The sequence below is a fragment of the Martes martes genome, assembly GCF_963455335.1.
Source record: "Martes martes genome assembly, chromosome: 8".
Taxonomy (NCBI): domain Eukaryota; kingdom Metazoa; phylum Chordata; class Mammalia; order Carnivora; family Mustelidae; genus Martes; species Martes martes.
Window position 1 is genome coordinate 8,340,370 of NC_137895.1, and position 20,064 is coordinate 8,360,433.

Genomic DNA, 20,064 nt, shown 5'->3' on the forward strand with positions numbered 1-20,064 from the left:
GCGTGTTCGGCCGGCGGCGAAGAGGAGGAAGCAAAGCTTTGGTTGCCCAGGCCCTGTGCCCGCAGCCATACAGCTGCACCCTCAGCTGGGGAGTGCGGGGACAGCCCAGGGGCTCCTGCCCCCCACGCCCCACACACCGTGATGATGTCATTCTTGCGGAAGCCCAGCTCATCATCATCGTGTCGCTCGAAGTCCAGCAGGGCCTTGGCCCGGCGCCGGTGGCTGCGTGAGCACGCCACGTAGTTCTCGTGGTCCCGTTGGTGGCTCTCCATGCTATAGTCCGGGCTCAGCTCCTGCCCAAGTGGCAGAAAGGCCTGCTAAGGGGGAGGTGCCTCCTTGCCAGGGCCTGGGCACCTCAGGATGAGGCTGAGGAGCCAGAGCCCCCACGTCGAGCCCACAACTCACCACACTACAGTTTTTGGGGTCTGTGCACTGGAAATGGCGTGCGACGCGCAGGATGGCTTCCCGGAGGTCAGCTACCAGTTCCGTCTGCTTGATGTTCTTGGCCTTGAGCGCCTCCAGGTCGTCCTCCCCTGGAAGCCCCAGAGAACTGTGGCAGCCATGGCCCCCGCCAGCCTCCCCCTACAGCCCCAAGTAAGCTGAGGGTCCGTGCAGGGATCTGAGGACGGATCCCCCCAGTCTACACTCCCATCCCACCGGCTGGGGTGGGGAGCACTCTGGTCCCTGGGAAGGAAGGAGCCACTGAACCCAGCCTGGCACCAGCTCCCACAGCAGTTCTCACCGAAGAGCAGGGAGGTGATGCCGGACTTCCTCCGCTGGGTCCTGCGACGCACAACCTGCAGGGTGGGAGCAGTCGGGGGTAGCCGGGTGGGGCGGCAGGCACCCCAGCACTGCAGGGAACTAGCAGAGCTCCTCCCGGGGCCGGGGTCGCACACCACCGCATCTGAAATGGCCGTGGCCAGCTCCAAGCATCGGAAACGTGGTCAGTTCATAGCCAGGTGTGTCCTACGCCCACACAGGGCAGGTGACAGCAGCGATGCACAGAAGGCCCGGGCGGCGGGTCCTGGCACAGCTGTGGTCTGGCCGGGCCCCGGGGGGCCGGGCTAGGGAGGGGGCAGCAGAGCAGGAAGGGCTGGTGGGTTCCCCGCAGCCTCTCTCAGGGCTTCCTCAGGGACCCCCCACCCTGTGGGTGAGGTGGGGACTCCTCCCTCACGGGCCCACCTGCGAGAGGTTGGTGGTGGCACTGGTCCCCAGGAGCTGGCCCTGGTCTGCAATGAGGTAAGCCAGGTGCTTGCGACGCTGTGTCTCCACAGCCACATCCGTGAGGGAGCCGGCCAGCCGCATGGCCTCCCCCAGCAGCAGCTCCGCATCCTCAATCTGTGAAGGTATGTCTGACAGCGTGTTGAAGATGGAGGCCGAGTTCTCCGACTGGATCAGCTCCTCTTCCTGGGCCATGCGAGGGAAGGAGTAGGGGAGGGGCTGTCACTGCCAGATGCCAGGCCTGCGAGCGGCCCCGGGGACCGGTGACCTTCCCGGATGACCAAGCTGACACAAGGACTTCCGGGCCCTGGGGGACCCCACCGCACCGTGGACCTCCCAGGAGGGGCCAGTGGTCAGGCCACACGGTGCTGAAGGCGGAACCCCACGGCAGCCCCCCAGAGGAGGGGCCCCAGGTGGGACAAGGCTCCGGCAGCACCTTGAGCCGCAGCATGCCCAGCGTGGTCTGGAACAGCACCAGGGAGCCCTCGTAGAAAAACAGGTCCCAGAGGCGCAGCAGCACCCTGATGTGCACCACGCTGGCGAAGGCCGTGAGGAACCAGTGCAGCGTGATCAGGGACAGCTCTGTGGACACAGACCAAAGCCTCTGTGGCTGGAACCAGGGACAGCCAGCATGGGACAGCCTGAAAGGGGGGCATTCCCCAGGTCCACAAGCTGGGGAGAAAGGGGAAGGTCGCTCCCAAAAAGCAGCAAGTGGCCTTGTCTGCTCCAAGAGGAGGGGCGACAGGCTGTCGGGGAACATCAGAGAACAAGAGCCCCACAAAGACTCTGTGTGCTGCTGTGTTCAGGGCTTGGCCCTTGTCGGGTGAGCTCCTTTCTTCCTCCCAACACAGCCAGCTGCCCGGTCCCCTGCTGGCCAGGTCCGGAGGCCTCAGACCTGCAGCGACCGAGCCACAGTCACAGGACCCCTGACTCCAAAGAAGAGGGTGGGTGCTGGCCTCTCACCAATGTCGTGCTCCTGGAGTAGCTTGTCCAAGCGGGGCAGGTACTGTACGATGAGGTGGCGCAGGACCCGCTGGTCGGTCTGGACGCCCAGCAGAGTGGTGCTGAAGTAGGACGCAGGGAGCAGGTCCTCGGTGATGGCACACATCATCCAGAAAGCGTCCTCCTCCTCCAGGAACAGAAGGAGGCAGGCAGCCACCTGGCCAGAGCAGGAGGACAAGGGGCTTGTACCCAGTGAATTAGAAGAGGTCCCCCGCCCCTGCCCCGGAGGTCACATCACAGACACGTGCTCTTCTCTGGTGGAACCAACGCATGTGGCAGCCCCAGCCCGCCGCGGGGTTTCCACCCCAGCCCCACCGCCCATCCTACTGCCCTGGATGGCACCGTTCACCCGCAGGGGCCTGGCGAACACCCCTGGGGACACCCCCTGCCCTTCTGGGCTGTGCTCACCATGCCTGTGCCCTGGCAGTAGCCGATCTCTGGGTAGAGCCAGGCCAGGGCTCGGAGAACCCTGCGCAGGCGGGGCACCCCAATGCTGCTCACGTTGGCGAAGCAGGCATTGCTGGGCATGGTGCGGAGCAGGTCCTTCTCAATCTGCCGGCGGCCCACCCATAAAGAGCCCCCGTGAGACACAGCTGCACGCCTGGAGGCCCACACCACCCTCCACACTGGTGACACTTGAGGCACCCCGTGAGGGAAGCTGGGGAGCCCCTGTGCGGAACAAAACCCAGGCAGGCTTTTCACCCAGGAATGAGGATTCCTAAAGCTCTGGGTCAGAGCTGACCTGTCTTCAGGATTAGAGCTCAGCTAGTGTGTAGCTGATGCCACCAGATTCACCAGGGGTAACTTAGGAAAAGAAAATTACAGCTCCCTGGGCCTCAAACCAGAACTACAGAATTTACGATCTCTGGAATGAGGCCCGGAAATCCGTATTTTAAATCTCCAGGTGATCCTCATGTGCACCCAGGTTTGGTGATCTTTTTGACAATTGTCCCTGCTGCCTACGGAGGACCCAGGAAGTGCAGGCATGTTCCAGACACGTGTGAGTGGAAGGGAGCCCTGTGAGGGCAGCAGATGCCGGCTCTCCCAGGCCACCCCCGCGCAAGAGACCGACAAGGGCAGGTTCCTATAACCCCAGGCGGCTCACTGCCTTCCTGCAGGCGCACACAGTTTCTGACCAGAAAGTTCTTTCTGAGGGTCCCCCGGTGCCGGCCCAGCCTCACCTGCTTGGCAGCAATGGTCTCGTCATTGGAGCTGTTCTTCACCATGTCTCGGTAGGACAGCTCGGAATTCCGCTTCTTCTGCAGGGCCCCAGAGAGCCGCATCCACAGCTGCAGCGGGAGCGGGAGCTTCAGCGGGACGTCCGCCCCCTCCCCCCTCCCCCCTCCCCGCTGCGGGCCCCGCAGGTCCCTCTGCAGGTCCCTCACGGCTTCACCTGCGGCCTCATGCTGTGCGGGATGCCGGCCAGCACCAGCGAGCGCAGCTTCTCCGAGCGGGGCAGAGACACGGCGATCTTGTCCCAGGTGAGATCCCCCACGTCGTGGTTGTGGGTGAACTCCAGGTGGGCCTGCCACCGCAGCCTCTGCGGAGGGTCCTCCAGCAGAGCCGCGCCCGGCAGCTTGCTGGGACTGGGGCGGGCACCATCTGCCAGGAAAGAGCCGGGAGCCGCAGCGGTGAGCAGGGGCAGGCTGTGGCCTTTACGTCCGGCGCCCAGACCTCACCACTGAAATCCAGAGCTGTTGCCAACAGCTTCCCCTGGCTCCAGCCGCACGGCCCACGGACAAGCCAATGAGCAAACGCAAAACCAAACCTGGCCCGCGCGGTCCCTCCCAGAGCCGCAGACCCACCTCCACTCTCCGGCTGCTCGGGCTGGGAGCTCGGGAGCGCCTCTGGCTCCTCCTCCGCTCTCCCCACATTCAGCCCCCAGAAAAGTCCTGTTGGCAGATTCTCCCTGCTCTTACCACCTCCCACTACAGCCCCTGACGAAGCCATCAGCTTCCACCGGGGTCGCCGTCCAGCCTTCTCACCCTCTCCTGCTCAGACACGAGTCGGGGGTCCCTCGGCTCCCCGACGAGAGGCCTCACAAGGCTCCGCCACCACGTGCTCTCAGCCCGGCTCCTCCGTCCGCCACCTGCTCTCCCCTCGCTCCCCGGGCTCCAGCTGTGCCTCGCCAAACCCACTCCCACCCCAGGGCCTGGGCCTGGGTTATGGTTATTCTCCTCCCCCAGCTGTGCTCACCGCCTCGCTTCATCCTAGTCTCCGTCCAAACGTCTCCCAGGAGAGGCCTTCCCTTTTATCCCCTCGCACGCAACCCACCTCCCCTCTTCTGCACAGCTCCCAATTTCATCATGGCCCTTCCTGCCGCCAGCATGTATCTGTTCACTGCCCGGGAATTCCAGAAGACCAAGACCACTTTAAGGTTTGTTCGAGGCACGGGGGACGCAGCAGTGCAGAGCGGACAACCCACAGGCAGTCCCCGAAGTGCTGGCACGAGCACGCGCCAGAGCTCTGGTGCCCACCAGGCGGCCCCAGAGCGCATTAGCCTCCCACATGGCCCCGTCCTTACTCGTCCGAAATCCACGCCCTCAGCCTCAACTTCGCCAAACTTCACCTTCAGTGAATTAACATGTAGTCAAATGCACAAATTTTAACTGTACGCTCTGGCGAGTATCCGTAAATAAATGTCTAAATGTCGTCCCCATCAAGATAGAGAATATTTCCATTATGCTAGAGAGTTCCCTGTGTTTCTCACAGGCCCAGCTTTTTAACTTCCAAGTACCTGCCTGCAAACCAGAGAGTGAGGAAAACTTCTATCAGAATCGGAATATGCGTGACCCGAAGAGGACCAGTTTTAGCCCGTGGAAATCTTTTAGTCATAGTTGTATCCCGGTGACGGGCTGTCCTGGTTCTGGCAGACAGCCTTCCCGACAGCCCGAGTGGAAACCAGCAGAAGTATTTAGAGTAGAAAACAATGGAAATGGCCTGGAGGCCCACTCAGAGAAGCGCGTGACAAGACATTATGATCAATGCATTATAATGGCATATTATGCAGCCACTGAAAACTATGCTTTTAAAGAGGTCTTAACTGACAGAAGAAATGCTCATGGTAAATAACGTTAAGAGACAGAAGAGCTGTATAAAAATGTGTAGATAACGTGTTAGTTATGAGAAGTACACATGCACCCACGCATGTACACACACACGCAGCCAAGAAAGGAATAAAGTGAAATGTCTGCAGTTATCTTTAGGTTATGGGATAATGGGTTAATTTGTTTTAATCTTTATACTTTTCTGTATTTTTCAACTTCACTACAATAAAACTATTGCTATTATTATCATATGAAGATCAGTAAAATTTACCTAAGTCTAAAAAAATCAGAGGTTTCCATACATTTAGAGCTGCTCTGAGGGGGATACTGTTAGGTCATTTCAGGAGCAGATAAGAGAGACCCCCAGAGCCCAGGTCGCAGCGGCATAAGGCGGAGTCGCCAGAGGCCTCCCCGCGGAGAGCAGCGGGTTACACCAGGGGCTCGATCTTACCTTCCTCGTCCACGCGAAAACCGAACTCGTCGTAGCAGAACTCTGGCTGTTCCACTGACTCTTCCTTCTAAAACCAGGGTTAGGAAGAGTCCGTTGTGTGGCCACTAGTCCGGGACCCCAGACTCTGGAAGGTGCCCCCCACACTGCTGCCTGATGAAACCCCACCAGCCTTCAAGACTCGGATCAAAGGCTACCCCTTCCTTGAAGCCTCCGTGGTCGTCACTCAGCTGCAGGGGCCACCACCTCCTCGGCCCAGCGCTTACCTTGCTCTCCTCAGAGGTCAAAGATAATAAGATCAAGGTAAGAAAGATTTTATGCATTTCTGTGTCTCGATAATATACTGAGCACACAGTGCCTAATACTTTTCCTCCAACCTAATGACTAATTCCCAGAGGACATGGAACTAAGATGCCATCTCGGATGGTCGCTGAGCCCAAGTGAACACGATGGGGTGGCTACCCCCTACCGCCCCCCCCAGGAAGCCTAAAGTAGTGGGTTCCCTTTGGTGCAACAGCCTGGGCACAGAGCTGTACCTGCGTGTACTTGGCCAAGATCTCCTGGGGCCACATGCTCGGAGTCAGGGCTGAGAAGGGGCCACTGGCAGAAGGTATGTGGTTTCCTAAAATCAAGGAGGATCAGGAACAGGAAATTGAGCAAATGCAGGGCATTCAGGGGGAAAATTCAAGGTGGGATATCCCCCACTAACCCCCAACAAGGGCCTCAGCAGAAAAGGGACTGCACCATTGAAAGTGGGATGGATGGGGGAAGGGAAGAGACCTAAAAATGAGCAACTCTCTGGAAAAGAAAAAAAGGAGCATGTTACAAAACATAACCAAATTTCATCTCCTTGCTTCTTCTCCCACCCAAGTGTGAGGATTTGCAGGCTGGAGGGAGGGATTCAGAGAACCTGGAGATCTGAGCCATGAAAAGTTGTGGTAACCCTGATGCCTGGTAGGAGGACCTCCTCCTTTTTTACACTCTTATCCTCAAAGGTCTATCCTGCTTCCATTCCACCGGATGAGTCCTCCAGAGTGAGACCCTCCCCTCTTTCTGGACAGCCTCTCACCCATTTCCAGCCCAGGGCCTGCCTCCCACCTGACATTGTGTGGAGAAGTGGGGCAAGTCTTCTGCAAATCCACACTCAGAAGGCTTCCTGGCCTATTATTCTACAGCTGGAAGGTTCCTCGGGCTTCATCTGGTCCAGAAACATCTGCCCTGGTAGGAGAGCAGAGGGGAAAGTCATTATAATGCGGCCCTTCTCCTGGGAGTCCTTTCCACCCACTACTCTGATTTTGCTGGCCAAGGGGCAGTGAGAAGGAAAAGTCACACTTGAAATAAACGCCTCCTATTCTGAACATTTCGTCCAGGACAGGATACATGAGACACTCTGAAGAAGCTACAAAACCGATGTCACCAGCTCCATGAGCCAAGGCGAGTGCCTGCTCCGTTCATTATTAAAGAAAAGAATTATACACACAGGCTTCCTCATGCCCTAGGCTCAGGCAAATGCTTTCTCAAAAGCAAAAGCAAAACAGCCAAACCTCCATGAATAGGTTTTCCGAGCTAGAATCTTTGAGGAACCATTTAGCAGAATACAACTTAGCTTCTGAGTCAGTACCTCGACTTCAGCCCAGCACTGACATTTTCCCCATCACCAAACCATTCGCTCTACCACATTCTCCGCTAACTCATAGCTGGGAAACTAGGAGGCTGCAATTTAATCCAGATCTCTCCTATTACCACTGAAATTCCTGCCTCTGTCCCCTTTTTGTCCTCTCAAAAAAATGAGAACTCGACAATAAAAAGACAAAATGGGTGAAAGTTCCACAATATACATTTCTCCAAAGAGACGTAAACGGCCAATGAACAGGTAAAAAGATCATTCATCAGGGAAATGCAAACTGAAACCTCAGTGAGGTGCCATTTCACACCCGCTAGGAAGACTGTGACCAGAAAGACCGTAAGTTTGGACGAGGACATGGAGAGAGCAGAACACTTACATCGCAGCTGCTGTGTGAGACGTAAAATGAAGAAGCTGCTGCTGAGAACAGTCTGGCCGTTTGTCAAAAAGGTAAATACGGAGTTCCCATATGCCCCAGTACTTCCATTCCTGTAGTCGCTCACCCAAGAGAAATGAAAGCATGTCCAACCACCCAGAAACTTGGACATGGATGTTCACAGCAGCATTATTCATTATAATAAAAAAGGAGAAACAAGCCAATTGATGAATGGATATACAAAATGTTTGGACCATACATACAGTGGAAAATTATTTAGCCATAAAAAGGAGCAAAGTACCAGGGGCACCTGGGTGGCTGTTGTTAAGTATCTGCCTTTGGCTCAGAGTCCTGGGATCAAGCCCCACACTGGGCTCTGGGCTCAGAGGGAAGCCTGCTTCTCCTCTCCCACTCCCCCTGCTTGTTTTCCCTCTTTCGCTGTGTCTCTGTCAAATAAATAAATTAAATAAATAAAATCTTTAAAAAAGAAAAAAGGAGCGAAGTACTGACACGTGTGGCTCTGCCAATGAACCCTGAGAACATTACGCCCAGTGAAAGAGGCCACTCATGAGAGGGTGAAGACTGTATGATCCTATTTAAGTGAAATGTCCAAAAGAGACAAATCCATGGGTAGAAAGTAGGCCAGTGGCTACCAAGGGTTAGGGGAGACAGAATGACCACTAACAGGGTTTCCATTTGGGGGGAGATGAAAAATGTTCTAGAATGGGATGCTGGTGATAGTTGCATAACAGTATGAAATATGAGAACCAGTGAATTGCATACTTTAAATAAAAATGGTGAATTTTATAGCATGTAAATTATATCTCAATTTTAAAAAAGAAAAAACCATCAATTTGAGGTGTCCTCTAACTCTCTAACTTCTCATTTGTAACCTGCTCCTAGTAGATCTAGAAAGAATCTATTATTACCTGCGCTTCAACAGAAATGTAGTTTCTGGAGCAGTTTCCTCAGCCTTTTCTGAATATTAAGGCTTTTATTCCCAAGTAGGGAATAAAGGCTTGGACTCCGTGAAAGAAACGAGAGGTAGCTGAAATATTTTGGGACAAGCTGCCTTCCAGGTTTGAAATTATGTTCCCCCAGATCCAGACATAAAGAAATGTCTTCTCCTTCCATTTTCCAGGGGGCTGCTGCTGCTCTGGCCCATAGCAGTGCCTCACCTTCTCCACACCCTCTGCCACAGAATTCTGGTAGACCAGAAGTATCAGATGACCGACAAAGAAGCAAAAAAGAAAAATCAAAGGGACCCTTGAGCATATGTTCATAGTGGGCACGTGACAAAATCCCTGTTCTCTTTAAAGACACATTTGCAAATCTGGGGGGGCAAAACAGTCATCTTGTAGCTCATAAGGGCACAGCTCAGCTCGTGACCAACCTCTACTCCTGCCTCAGACACAACCCAACCATGCCACATTTGGACTAACTGCTCATCAGGGAGGCCTTGCTGCCCAAATAGGAGAGCTGCTCTGTCCTGCTTCCAGACAAGAACCACTGAGAGCCAGATGGCAGAATCCACTTCCCTAACAGGCTGGCCATCCTAAGCTTGTCTATTCTGCATAAGGATAATACTAAAAACAGAATGTCTTCCTGGTACCCAGGTGGCTCAGTGGTTAAGTGTCCGACTCTTGATTTCGGCTCAAGTCATGATGTCAGGGTCATGGGACTGAGCCCTGCATGGGGCTCCATGCTCACTGGGGAGTCTGCTCGAGGATTCACGCCCTCTGCCCCTCTCCGCCACTTGCATGCGTGCATGCACTCTCTAATAAATAAATCTTAATAAAAAGAATGTTTTCCTTCAGTTTAACAGATATGTAGGGCCAGGTTTGAATGAGAATTTCATGCTGGATGGAGCAATACCTATTTTTACATTAAAGGGAATAAACCAGAAGTTTTAAAATCCCATCATCATTCAATCCTTATAACACATTTTGAAGCAGGTACCTCTACATTCATTATACAGAAGAAAACCCACATACAGTTTTCCAAATAAACTCCAACCATGTACCCTCCTAAAAAACCATGCCACCTCTCCATCCTGCCTGGTGAACAGATGTCACACAGCCACCAGCTAGATCATCACCAGCGTCCTCCTCATTGACGCCAGAGAGGAGGTTTCTTCCGGAGGGACACAGAAACTGTGAAGGAGGCAGGCGTTGCTGACAGTGGAGGAAATGAGCTATCTCTGGTTGTGGAGAACTGAGGGGAACATGAAGACAATTCTCATCTTGGCTTGCCTCCCACTCATTCACTCAGCAAACATGTACTGAGTGCCACCACAATCCAGGCATGGTTCTAAGGGCTGAGACGCAATGGTGAAAGTCAGAAGCCCCAGGTATTACATTAGAGAGTCAGACAATAAACATAAAAACAGCTGAGTCAGATCATGATAACTACAGTACCATAAGAGAAATAAAGAAGGTAAAACTAGAGAGTAGAGAAGAGCGGGGTTATGTATCATAAAATGGTCAGGAAAAGCCTCTGAGGATAAGATGGCATGTGAGCAAAGTCCAAAACAGAAGGGAGGGAGGGATTAAGTCATGTGGCCATCGGAGGAAAAAGGGATCCAGGCAGCAGGAATCGCAAGCACAAAGCCTTTGAGGCAGGAACATACTTGGAAGGCTGGAACAGCAGCAAGGTGGCCAGTGGACTGGGAATGAGGAAAGAGAGAGCAAACTGGGGTGGGAGACGCAGCAGGAGTCACGAAGGACCTGACCACTGTGTGCAGACTTTGGATCTTATTCTCAGTGAGGTGGGCATCACAGCAGGGTTCTGAGCAGAGGTGAACCTGAATATGACTTGGGTTTTAAAAGCTCTCTGGCTGCTGTGCAGAGAAGGCTGCAAACAGGAGGCTTGCCTGTGTCGCTGGTGGGAATGACACTGGCTTTGCTATGATGGGACCAGCAAGAGATGGTCGGATTCGAGATCTGTTTTAAAGAGTCTCTGCAACAATATATATTTGCCACATCTCCCACCAACTGCTCTGAGTCTCCAAGTTCCCAGCAGGAGCCGGATATGATATTGCTAAGCTGGGCGGGCAGGTTTTTCCAGCCTCTGGTTGCTATGGAAACCTTCCTGAAAGCAGCCATCTGGAAGCCGAAAAAACCGGCTAAGAAGTTAGCCACGTCACCAGCGGCCCTGTTGTTGTCACAAGGGTACTGAGAGGCAAACTTCTGAAAACCAGGATAAACGCAAGCAACTTTGAGGTGCTACAGAAGGAATTTTTTAAATTAAATTTACATGCTTAAAGGCATCTTTTTACTCCGCCTCCAGTATATTTCTCCCTAGTCTGCCAATCTTATGATTTCCTGTAAGACAAATTTTGCTCACAAAGCAAAGACTGTCAGATATCACTGTAAATCTGTGTGTGTTGACAAGGGGGGCTCACTCTTGATATAGATCAAGGAGACTTTATCCTTCATCCACTCTTGACCTACTATTTTAATTTTCTTGACAATAATGCAGGGTTTCCGCAAATATTCTAAATGGCTGAGACCCTAAAGACTATTTTTCTCTGTGAGAAAACGACAGGACACAGAAAACTATTGATAAAAACTAACTGGGAGAAAGAAGTGCAAGGCCAGGAAAGTCCCAGGAAAGGCTTGAGTAAGATAATAATGGAACTACTATAAATGCTTTAAAAATTAAAATCTTGGGGCACGTGGGTGCCCCCGTTGGTTAAGTGTCCAACTTTTGATCTCAGGCAGGGCTGTCAGTTCAAGCCCTGACTTGGGCTCCATGCTAGACATGGAGCCTACTTTAAAAAAAAAAATTAAAATCTTAAAGACTTAAATATGATATCTGAAACCATAAAACTCCTAGAAGAATACATAGGCAGTAATTTCTTTGAAATTGGCCTTTGCGGGGAGCCTGGGTGGCTCAGTGGGTTAAGGCCTCTGCCTTCAGCTCGGGTCATGATCCCGGGGTCCTGGGATCGAGCCCTGCATCAGGCTCTCTGCTCAGCAGGGAGCCTGCTTCCCTTCCTCTCTGCCTGCCTTTCTGCCTACTTGTGATCTCTGTCAAATAAATAAATAAAATCTTTAAAAAAAAAAAGAAAGAAAGAAAGAAAGAAATTGGCCTTTGCAACATTTTTGTAGATAGGTCCCCTGAGGCAAGGGAAACAAAAGCAAAAATAGAAATATTGGGACTATACAAAATAAAAAGCTTCTGGGCGAGGTAAGAAACCATCAACAAAAAGAAAACAACCAGTTAAATGGGAGCAGACATCTGCAAATGATATATTTGATAAAGGGTTAGTATCCAAATTACACAAACAACTTACACAACTCAACACCAAAAAAAACAAATAATTTGATTAAAAAATGGGCAGAGGACCTGAACAGTTTTCCAAAGACAACATACAGATGGTCAACAGACAAACAAAAAAAAGGTTCCACATCACTCATCATCAGGGAAATGCAAATCAAAACCACAATGAAATATCACCTCATATCTGTCCGAACGGGCAGAATAAAAAAGACAAGAGAAACAACTGTTGATGAGGATGCAGGGAAAAGGAATCCTTGTGCAGTGTTGGTATGAATGCAACTGGTGTAGTCACCATGGAAAACAGTATGGAAGTTCCTCAAAAAGTTACAAATAGAAATACTATATAATCCACTAATTACACTACTGGGTATTTATCCAGAAAAAAAAAATCTCAATTGAAAAGATATATGCACCCCTATATTTACTGCATTATTTACAACAGCCAAGATAGGGAAGCAACACAGCTGTCCATGGATAGATGAATGGATAAAGGTGACGTACTCTTCACCCACAGAGACACACACACACACACACACAAACACAAATGGAATACTACTCAGCCATAAAAAGGATGAGATTTTGCCATTTGTGTCAGCATGGATGGACCTAGAGAATATTAAGCTAAGTGAAATAAACCAGAGAAAGACAAATACATGATTTCACTTTTATGTAGATTCCAAAAAACAAAACAAGAAAACAAACAGAAACCAAAAACAGACCCATAGAGAGGACAAATTAATGGTTGCCAGAGGTAAAGGAGGTGGGAGGGTGGGCGAAATGGGGGAAGAGCAGTGGGAGATACCAGCCTTCTGTGCCTGGAGTTGTCTTTGTGGAAAGGTTTCCAAAAATAACTTACTTAATAGAGTTAAGGCAATTCAGATTGTCTTTTTCTTCTTGAGTGAGCTTTGGCAGTTTGTGCACTTACAAGGAATTTGTCCCTTATCTAAGTTGTTGAATGTATTGCTGAATTTAATGCAAAGTAGGCAAACAACAACAACAACAAAAATCATAGGTAACAAAGATAACAGAAATTAGGTAAGTGGAAACAGAAATCTAGAGGAAAAACCAATGAGACCAAATTCTGCTTCTTTGAGAAGATCAATAAAGTCTATAAACCTCTGACAGAGTGAACCAGAAAAAAAGTGAGAAAACACCGATTGTCAAAATCAGGAATGAAAGAGGATATACCACTACAGATCCTAGAGGTTGTCTATTTTACATATATATCTTCATTTGTGCTTGTATATATATGAATGCTTCCCTCACCAAAGGGGCTGACCTCCATGGGTCTCTAGATCTCAAATTCAATACATCTAAGAAGGGACTCGTTAGGCCATTTTGGGAAAAGTGCTCATGTCTGTTCTTTCATGTTTGGCAGTGGCTGTTGAATGTTAATGATTGGTCCAGTTCAAGTCTGCATTCACCCAGCACCAACTGACTAGGCTCAGAGAAATGAAGTCATGTAAATAGCTTCCCAGAATTGTGTAGTCAGAAAGAGTGAGTAAAGGAAGCAGTCTCAAAAAGTGTGGGCTCAGGGGCACCTGGGTGGCTCAGTGGGTTAAAGCCTCTGCCTTCGGCTCAGGTCATGATCCCAGGGTCCTGGGATCAAGCCCTGCATCAGGCTCTCTGCTCAGCAGGGAGCCTGCTTCCCTTCCTCTCTCTCTGGCTGCCTCTCTGCATACCTGTGATCTCTGTCTGTCAAATAAATAAATAAAATCTTAAAAAAAAAAAAAAAGTGTGGGCTCAGTGTGGTAGGGAGATTGTTGTTTTCCACACACCCAGAAGGGAGAATATGGGGTAAATCAAACACCAGTTAGTGATTACCTATAAATTTGACTTTTATTTACTTTTTTTTTTTCATTTGCTGATGTTCATTCATTCATCTACTTTATCTAACACAAGCTTATTGAGAGACTTCTGAGTGCCAGGGTTGTGGAGGGAAACAAGTTGCAGTCTAGTCATGTGGAGTCAGTTGGCCAAAAAAGAAAAAGGGATAAAATGCTAAGAGGGGGCCTCTGGGTGGCTCGGTGAGTTAAGGCCTCTGCCTTTGGCTCAGGTCATGATCCCAGGGTCCTGGGATCGAGCCCCGCATCATGCTTTCTGCTCGGTGAGGACCCTGCTTTGCCCCCTCTCTCTCTGCCTGCCTCTCTGCCTACTTATGCTCTCTGTCAAATAAATAAATAAAATCTTAAAAAAAATAGTAAAATAAATGCTAAGAGGTAAGTCTGTGATGGACTTAATTCACAATACTTTATAGGAACATATGGAGAGAACCTCAACTCAAGGCAGAGAAGAGTCATGAAGGTATATTAGGTATCTCTGATGCATAACAAATCACTCTAAAGCTTAGTGGCTTAATACAGAAATAATAATTTATTATCTCTTATTAGTTTCTATGGGTCAGAAATTCAGGAGCATCTCAGTAGGGAGATTCTGGCTCATGAAAGAGGAGAATCTCTCCTGACATTACTGTTAGATGTTGGCTGAGCCTACAGTCATCTGAAGGCTTGAGATTAGGGGATCTACTTTCAAGGTGGTTCACTGAAGTGGCTTGCAAAGTTGGTGTCCCTCCATGGGGCTCCTTGAGTGTCCTTACAGCTTGGCAGCTGACTTTCCTCCAGAGCAAGTGATTCAAGAGACGATGGAAGCTGCAATGCAATTTATGGCCTGTCCTTGAAAGTTACACATGGTCACTGCTGCCATAATTGGTCACAGAGGTTAACTGTGGCTCATTATGGAGAGGGCCTACACAAGGGTGTAAATACTAGGAGGTAGAAACATTTGGTGCCATCTTGGAGGCTGGCTACTGTAAAAGACTTCTTTCTATGACAAGGTGTTGAGCAGTATGAATTCCTGTTCATACTGACTCAAATAAGGAGAAGACCATTAGAGACTAAAGAATGGAGACATTTGGGCAGCTGATAGGAGTAGGCCAAGCTGATTCCAAAATTTAAATGAATGAGCGAAAGAATTAGAGTACTCAAAATAATTTTGAAAAAGCAGAAAGCTGGAGAACTCACACTACCTGATTTCAATATTTACTATAAAGCTATAGTACATTGTGGCACTGGCATAACAGCAGACATATAGAATAATGGAAGAGAATAAGCAATACAGAAATAGATCCACACATATTGCCAATTAATGTTATGGGTTGAACTGTGTTCCCCAAAAAAGATATGTTGGTGTCCCAATCCCCAGTACCTCAGAATGTGACCTTATTTGGAAATTGGGTCTTTATAATTTAACCAACAGGTGAGCCCTAATTCAATATGACTGCTGTCCTTATTATAAAAAGGGGAAATTTGGACATAGACATATACAGAGGAAAGACAGTGGGAAGAGATGCAGGGAGAATACTGTGTGAAGAAGAGACTGGAACTACACTGTAACAAGCCAAGGAATATGTGGGGCTAGCAGAAGCTGGAAACGGCAAGGAAAGATCCTTCCTCTACAGGTTTCAGAGTGAGCAAGGCCCTGATGACACCTTGATTTCAGACTTCTGGCTTCTAAAACTGTGAGATAATATTATTGTCATTCTGAATCACTCATCTGTGACACTTTATTATGGCAGCCCTAGAAATGATTACAATTAATTTTCAGCAAAAATATAAATATATATAAATATAAATATATATAATATATATAAACAAATATAAATATATTTATAAATTAGTATTTATAAATTAAATATAAATATACATATAAACATAAATAAATATAAAGACAATATAATGGAGAAAGGATAGTCTTTTCAACAAATGGTCCTAGAAGAACTGGATAGCCATTGGCAAAAAAAATTTACCTTACTCCATAACTCACACCATATACAAAAAAATTAATTCAAAATGGATCACAGGCCTAAATATAAAACCTAACACTAAAACTTTATTATTCATTTATTTAATTTATTTATTTTAGAGACAGACAGACAGAGAGAGAGACAGAGAGCGAGTGTAGGGTGGAGGGGCAGACAGAGGCTCAAGCAGACTCTGCACTGAGCATGGAATCCAATGCAGAGCTTGATTTCCCCACCATAAGATCATGACCAGAGCTGAAACCAAGAGTCAGACGCTCAACCAACTGTGCCACCCAGGCACGCGCATATATATATATATATATATATATATATATATATATATATATTTATTTATTTATTTTTAAAGTAAGCTCTAAGCCCAATGTAGGGCTCAAACTCATGATCGTGAAATGAGGCGTTATATACTCTATCGACTGAGCCAGCCAGGTGCTCTAAACACTAAAACTTCTAGGAGAAAATAGGAAAAAGTGTTTGTGACCTTGGTTAGGCAAAGATTCCTTAGATTTTAAACTAAAAGCATGAAATATACACACACAAAAAGATTAATTTGACTTCATCAAATCAAAGCCACAGATGGTAAATATTTTCAAATCACATAACTGGTAAAGGGACATGTATCCAGAATATTAGGAATTCTCAAAAGTCAGTGAGAAAAAAAAAAATTTAAAAAGGGAGGGGCGAAGATTCAAATAGAAACATTTTCAGGGGTGCTTGGCAGGCTCTGTAGGAAGAGCACAAGACTCTTGATCTCCAGGTTGTGAGTTCGAGCCCCACAATGGTTGTAGAGATTATTTAAATGAATAGATAGATAAAAAGAAACATTTTCAAATTAGATATACAGATGACAAGTATGCAGAAAAATACTCAACATTATTTGAGGGAAATGCAAATTAAACTAGGGAAATGCAAATTAAAACCACAATAAGATATTACCACACAAATATTAAACAGTTAAAATAAAAAACCAAACACTACCATCAACAATATCAAATGCTGACAATGATGCAGAGCAACTAGAACTCTCCTACAGTGCTGGTGGGAATGCAAAATCGCACAGCAATTTTGGAAGAAAGTTTGGAAGTTTCTTATAAAGTTAAACATAACTTACATAACCCAGCAATTTTACTCCTAGGTATATTTAAGTGAAATGAACCCCAAATTACCCCAAAATCTTGTACGTAGGGGTGCCTGGGTGGCTCAATCTTAAGCATCTGCCTTCAGCTCAGGTCATGAGCCCAGGGTCCTGGGATCAAGCCCCACACTGGGCTCCCTGCTCAGCGGGAAGCCTGCTTCTCCCTCACCCACTCCCCCTGCTTGTGCTCCCTTCCTCACTGTCAGATAAATAAAATCTTTTTAAAAAAATCTGTATGTAAATGTTTACAGCAGCTTTATCCATAATTGCCAAAATCTGAAAACAACCCAATGTCCTTTAACTGGTAAATAAAGAACTGTGATACATTCATATAATGGATTGATCAGTAAACAAACATAAAAACAAAGAAACTACTACTGACACACTCAACAACACAGATGAATTTCAAATGTATTACGCTAAAGAAAAGAAGTCAGACTGAAAAAGATACATACTGCAGGATTCCATCTTTAGGACACCCTGGAAAAAGCAAACTATAGGTACAGAAAACAGACCGGAGGTTTCTACAGGATGGGAGGAGGAGGAAGAGTTAACTACTTAGCTCTCCAGGGTAATTTTGGGAAGTGAGAGAATTTTATATGTTGACTGTTGGTAATTACATGACTGTATGTATTTGCCAGAGCTTGCAGAACTGCACACTAAAAGGAGTGAATTTTATCATATGTAAATTATACCTTAACATAAAAGAAGAAAAGAAACATTATGCTTAGTGAAAGAAACCAGACACAAGAGTATAAAAATTCCAGTTGTGGGGACTAAGGAAATATGTACACTATTTATTGTCTAACATTAAGTGAAAACATTATAATGCTGCATGGACACCCAGAAATGTGTAAATCCTTCAGTCATTCACTCCCCAAATATTTCTCCAATACATATTATGTGCTAGGGCAACAATGATTTACAATCTAGAGGGGAAAAATCAAACAGAAAACAAATAAACAGATGGAGAAATAAATGAAAACTCCCTAGTGTGGGAGGAACTTTGAATAATACAAAAGGCTGACATGATATAAAATCCAGGGAAGGAATCTTGGAAGTACTATTTGGGTTGATACCTGACGGACAGGAAACCAGCCTTGCAAAGATCTAGGAGTGGAGGAAGGAATGGATGGAAGGAATGACAAATCCAAATGCTCTGCTCTGATGTGGGCAAGACCTTGGAGAAATAGGAAGGAGCCCAGTGTAACTGAAACACAACGAACGAGAGGAGCAATAAGAGGAAATGGGAGGGGCGCCTGAGTGGCTCAGTGGGTTAAAGCCTCTGCCTTCAGCTCAGGTCATGATCCCGGGGTCCTGGGATGGAGCCCCACATCCGGCTCTCTGCTCCACAGGGAGCCTGCTTCCTCCTCTCTCTCTGCCTGCCTCTCTGCCTACTTGTTATCTCTGTCAAATAAATAAATAAAATCTTTAAAAAAAAAAAAAAAGAGGAAATGGGAGAGGCAGAGGCACCTAGATCACCAAGGGATTATAGGTCATGGTAAAGGATTTAGATTTTAAGGACATTGGGAATCCATCCACAAAGGGCCCTAGATGTGGCTGTTGTGTGGCAAATGGCTTGTAGAGAGACAAGTGTAGGTGCATGGAGACAAGTGAGGAAGGGCAAGATCCAGGAAACAAGTGATGGGAGCGGTGACAGTGGAGGTAGAGATGAAGAAAAGTGAATGGATTCAGGATAGAATCAGAAGAAGCACCAACAAGCCTTGCCACTGGATGGGATACGATGAACAAAGAAAGGGAGCAAGCAAAAGTGAGGCTTAGGTTTCTGGTCTGAATCCTGGGATTATGAGGATGCCATGTACTTATATGGAGGAGGGTGGGGAAAAAAAGGTTTGAGGGAAGAAGGGATTATGAGTTGAGGGATAATGTAAATGTTTTTTAGATATCCAAATGCAGGCAAGAAGTTGGTAACTGGATATAAAAGTGTACTTCTCCAGAGAACTGTCAGAACTAAAGAGATTAAATTTGGGAGTCTTTCATTCATCTATCCAACCACTTTTTTTTGAGCAACTACCATGTGCCAGACACTGTTCCATGTTCTAGGGAGTAAACAAGTGCTAGCATGTAAAACAAGATAGAGAAAATTCTTGCTCCTGGGAACCTGCAGTTTTCTCATTGTAAAAGGGGATGACAAATGAGAAAAAGTAAATAAATACTTATCACAATACCTGGCACATAGCATGTCTTACTAAATGCCAGCTATTAATATTGGTGACAGAAAACAGACAATAAGTAAATAAGTGAATAAGGTAATTTCAGAGTAATAGTATATACTATGAAGAAAATAACACAGACTAATAGGTTTCAGAGTGACACATAGGGGCAGAAGGGCTACTTTTGATGGGTGGTCAGAGACGGCCTGAGGAAATGACATTTCATCTGATAAACAGAGATGGTAAGGAACCAGCTCTGCAGAGACCGAGAGGGACAGTCCAAGCAGAAGAAATGGCTTGTGCAAGGGTCTTAAAGAACAAGAAGAGTTTACTACACTGGAGAAGTAACGGGCCAGTGCGTTGGAGGGAGAGTGATGAGGGGAACATAGCAGACAGCACTGGAGAGACAGGAAAGAACTCACCTTCAGAGGGCCTACTACCCACGGCAAAAATGCTGGATGTTATTTTAATGGAAAGCAACTGGAGAGCTTTGAGCAGGGGCATGAGATGGTCTGACTTAGGTTTTAAAGAAATCAAAAGGGCTGCTGTGTGAAGAATGAACTACAGATGGATTAAGGATGGAAGGTATTATAGTTGTCCAGGTGAGAGACAGTATCTCCAACCAAAGTAGTTGAGGTGGTGACAAGTTAAGTAGATTCTGGATATAATCTGGAGGAACAGAGGTAGATAACAGAAATAAAGAATAAAGAAAGAAATCAGTGATGACCTCTGGGTTTTGTGTAGGTCCTATAACGAAGATGAGGGAAGACTCGGGGGAAAGCAAGTTTCAGAGTTAGGAATCAAGAGATCTGCTTTGGTCATGCTAAGTTGGGATGCCTATTAGACCTCTAAGTGGAGATGTCAAGTAGACAACTGTATATATGAATATAAAGTTCACAGAAATCAGAACTACATCTGGGAATCATTAGGACTAGA

General features: G+C 47.4%; 1 protein-coding gene across 2 annotated transcripts in view; it reads right to left on the reverse strand.

The window, feature by feature from the left end:
* SGSM3 (small G protein signaling modulator 3) overlaps nt 1-20,064 on the reverse strand; it is a 44,077-nt gene that overhangs the window by 2,788 nt on the left and 21,225 nt on the right. For both annotated transcript variants that reach the window (XM_080810319.1, XM_080810320.1), the window contains exons 2-13: nt 6,817-6,936; nt 6,255-6,340; nt 5,722-5,788; nt 3,617-3,825; nt 3,405-3,512; nt 2,632-2,775; nt 2,185-2,380; nt 1,658-1,803; nt 1,183-1,407; nt 743-797; nt 406-533; nt 138-293 (exon numbers count right to left, since the gene is read on the reverse strand). In XM_080810319.1, the coding sequence (XP_080666445.1) occupies nt 138-293; nt 406-533; nt 743-797; nt 1,183-1,407; nt 1,658-1,803; nt 2,185-2,380; nt 2,632-2,775; nt 3,405-3,512; nt 3,617-3,825; nt 5,722-5,788; nt 6,255-6,340; nt 6,817-6,823 (1,527 nt within the window). In that variant the 5' untranslated portion in view covers nt 6,824-6,936. The remainder of the gene's footprint in view (nt 1-137; nt 294-405; nt 534-742; nt 798-1,182; nt 1,408-1,657; nt 1,804-2,184; nt 2,381-2,631; nt 2,776-3,404; nt 3,513-3,616; nt 3,826-5,721; nt 5,789-6,254; nt 6,341-6,816; nt 6,937-20,064) is intronic.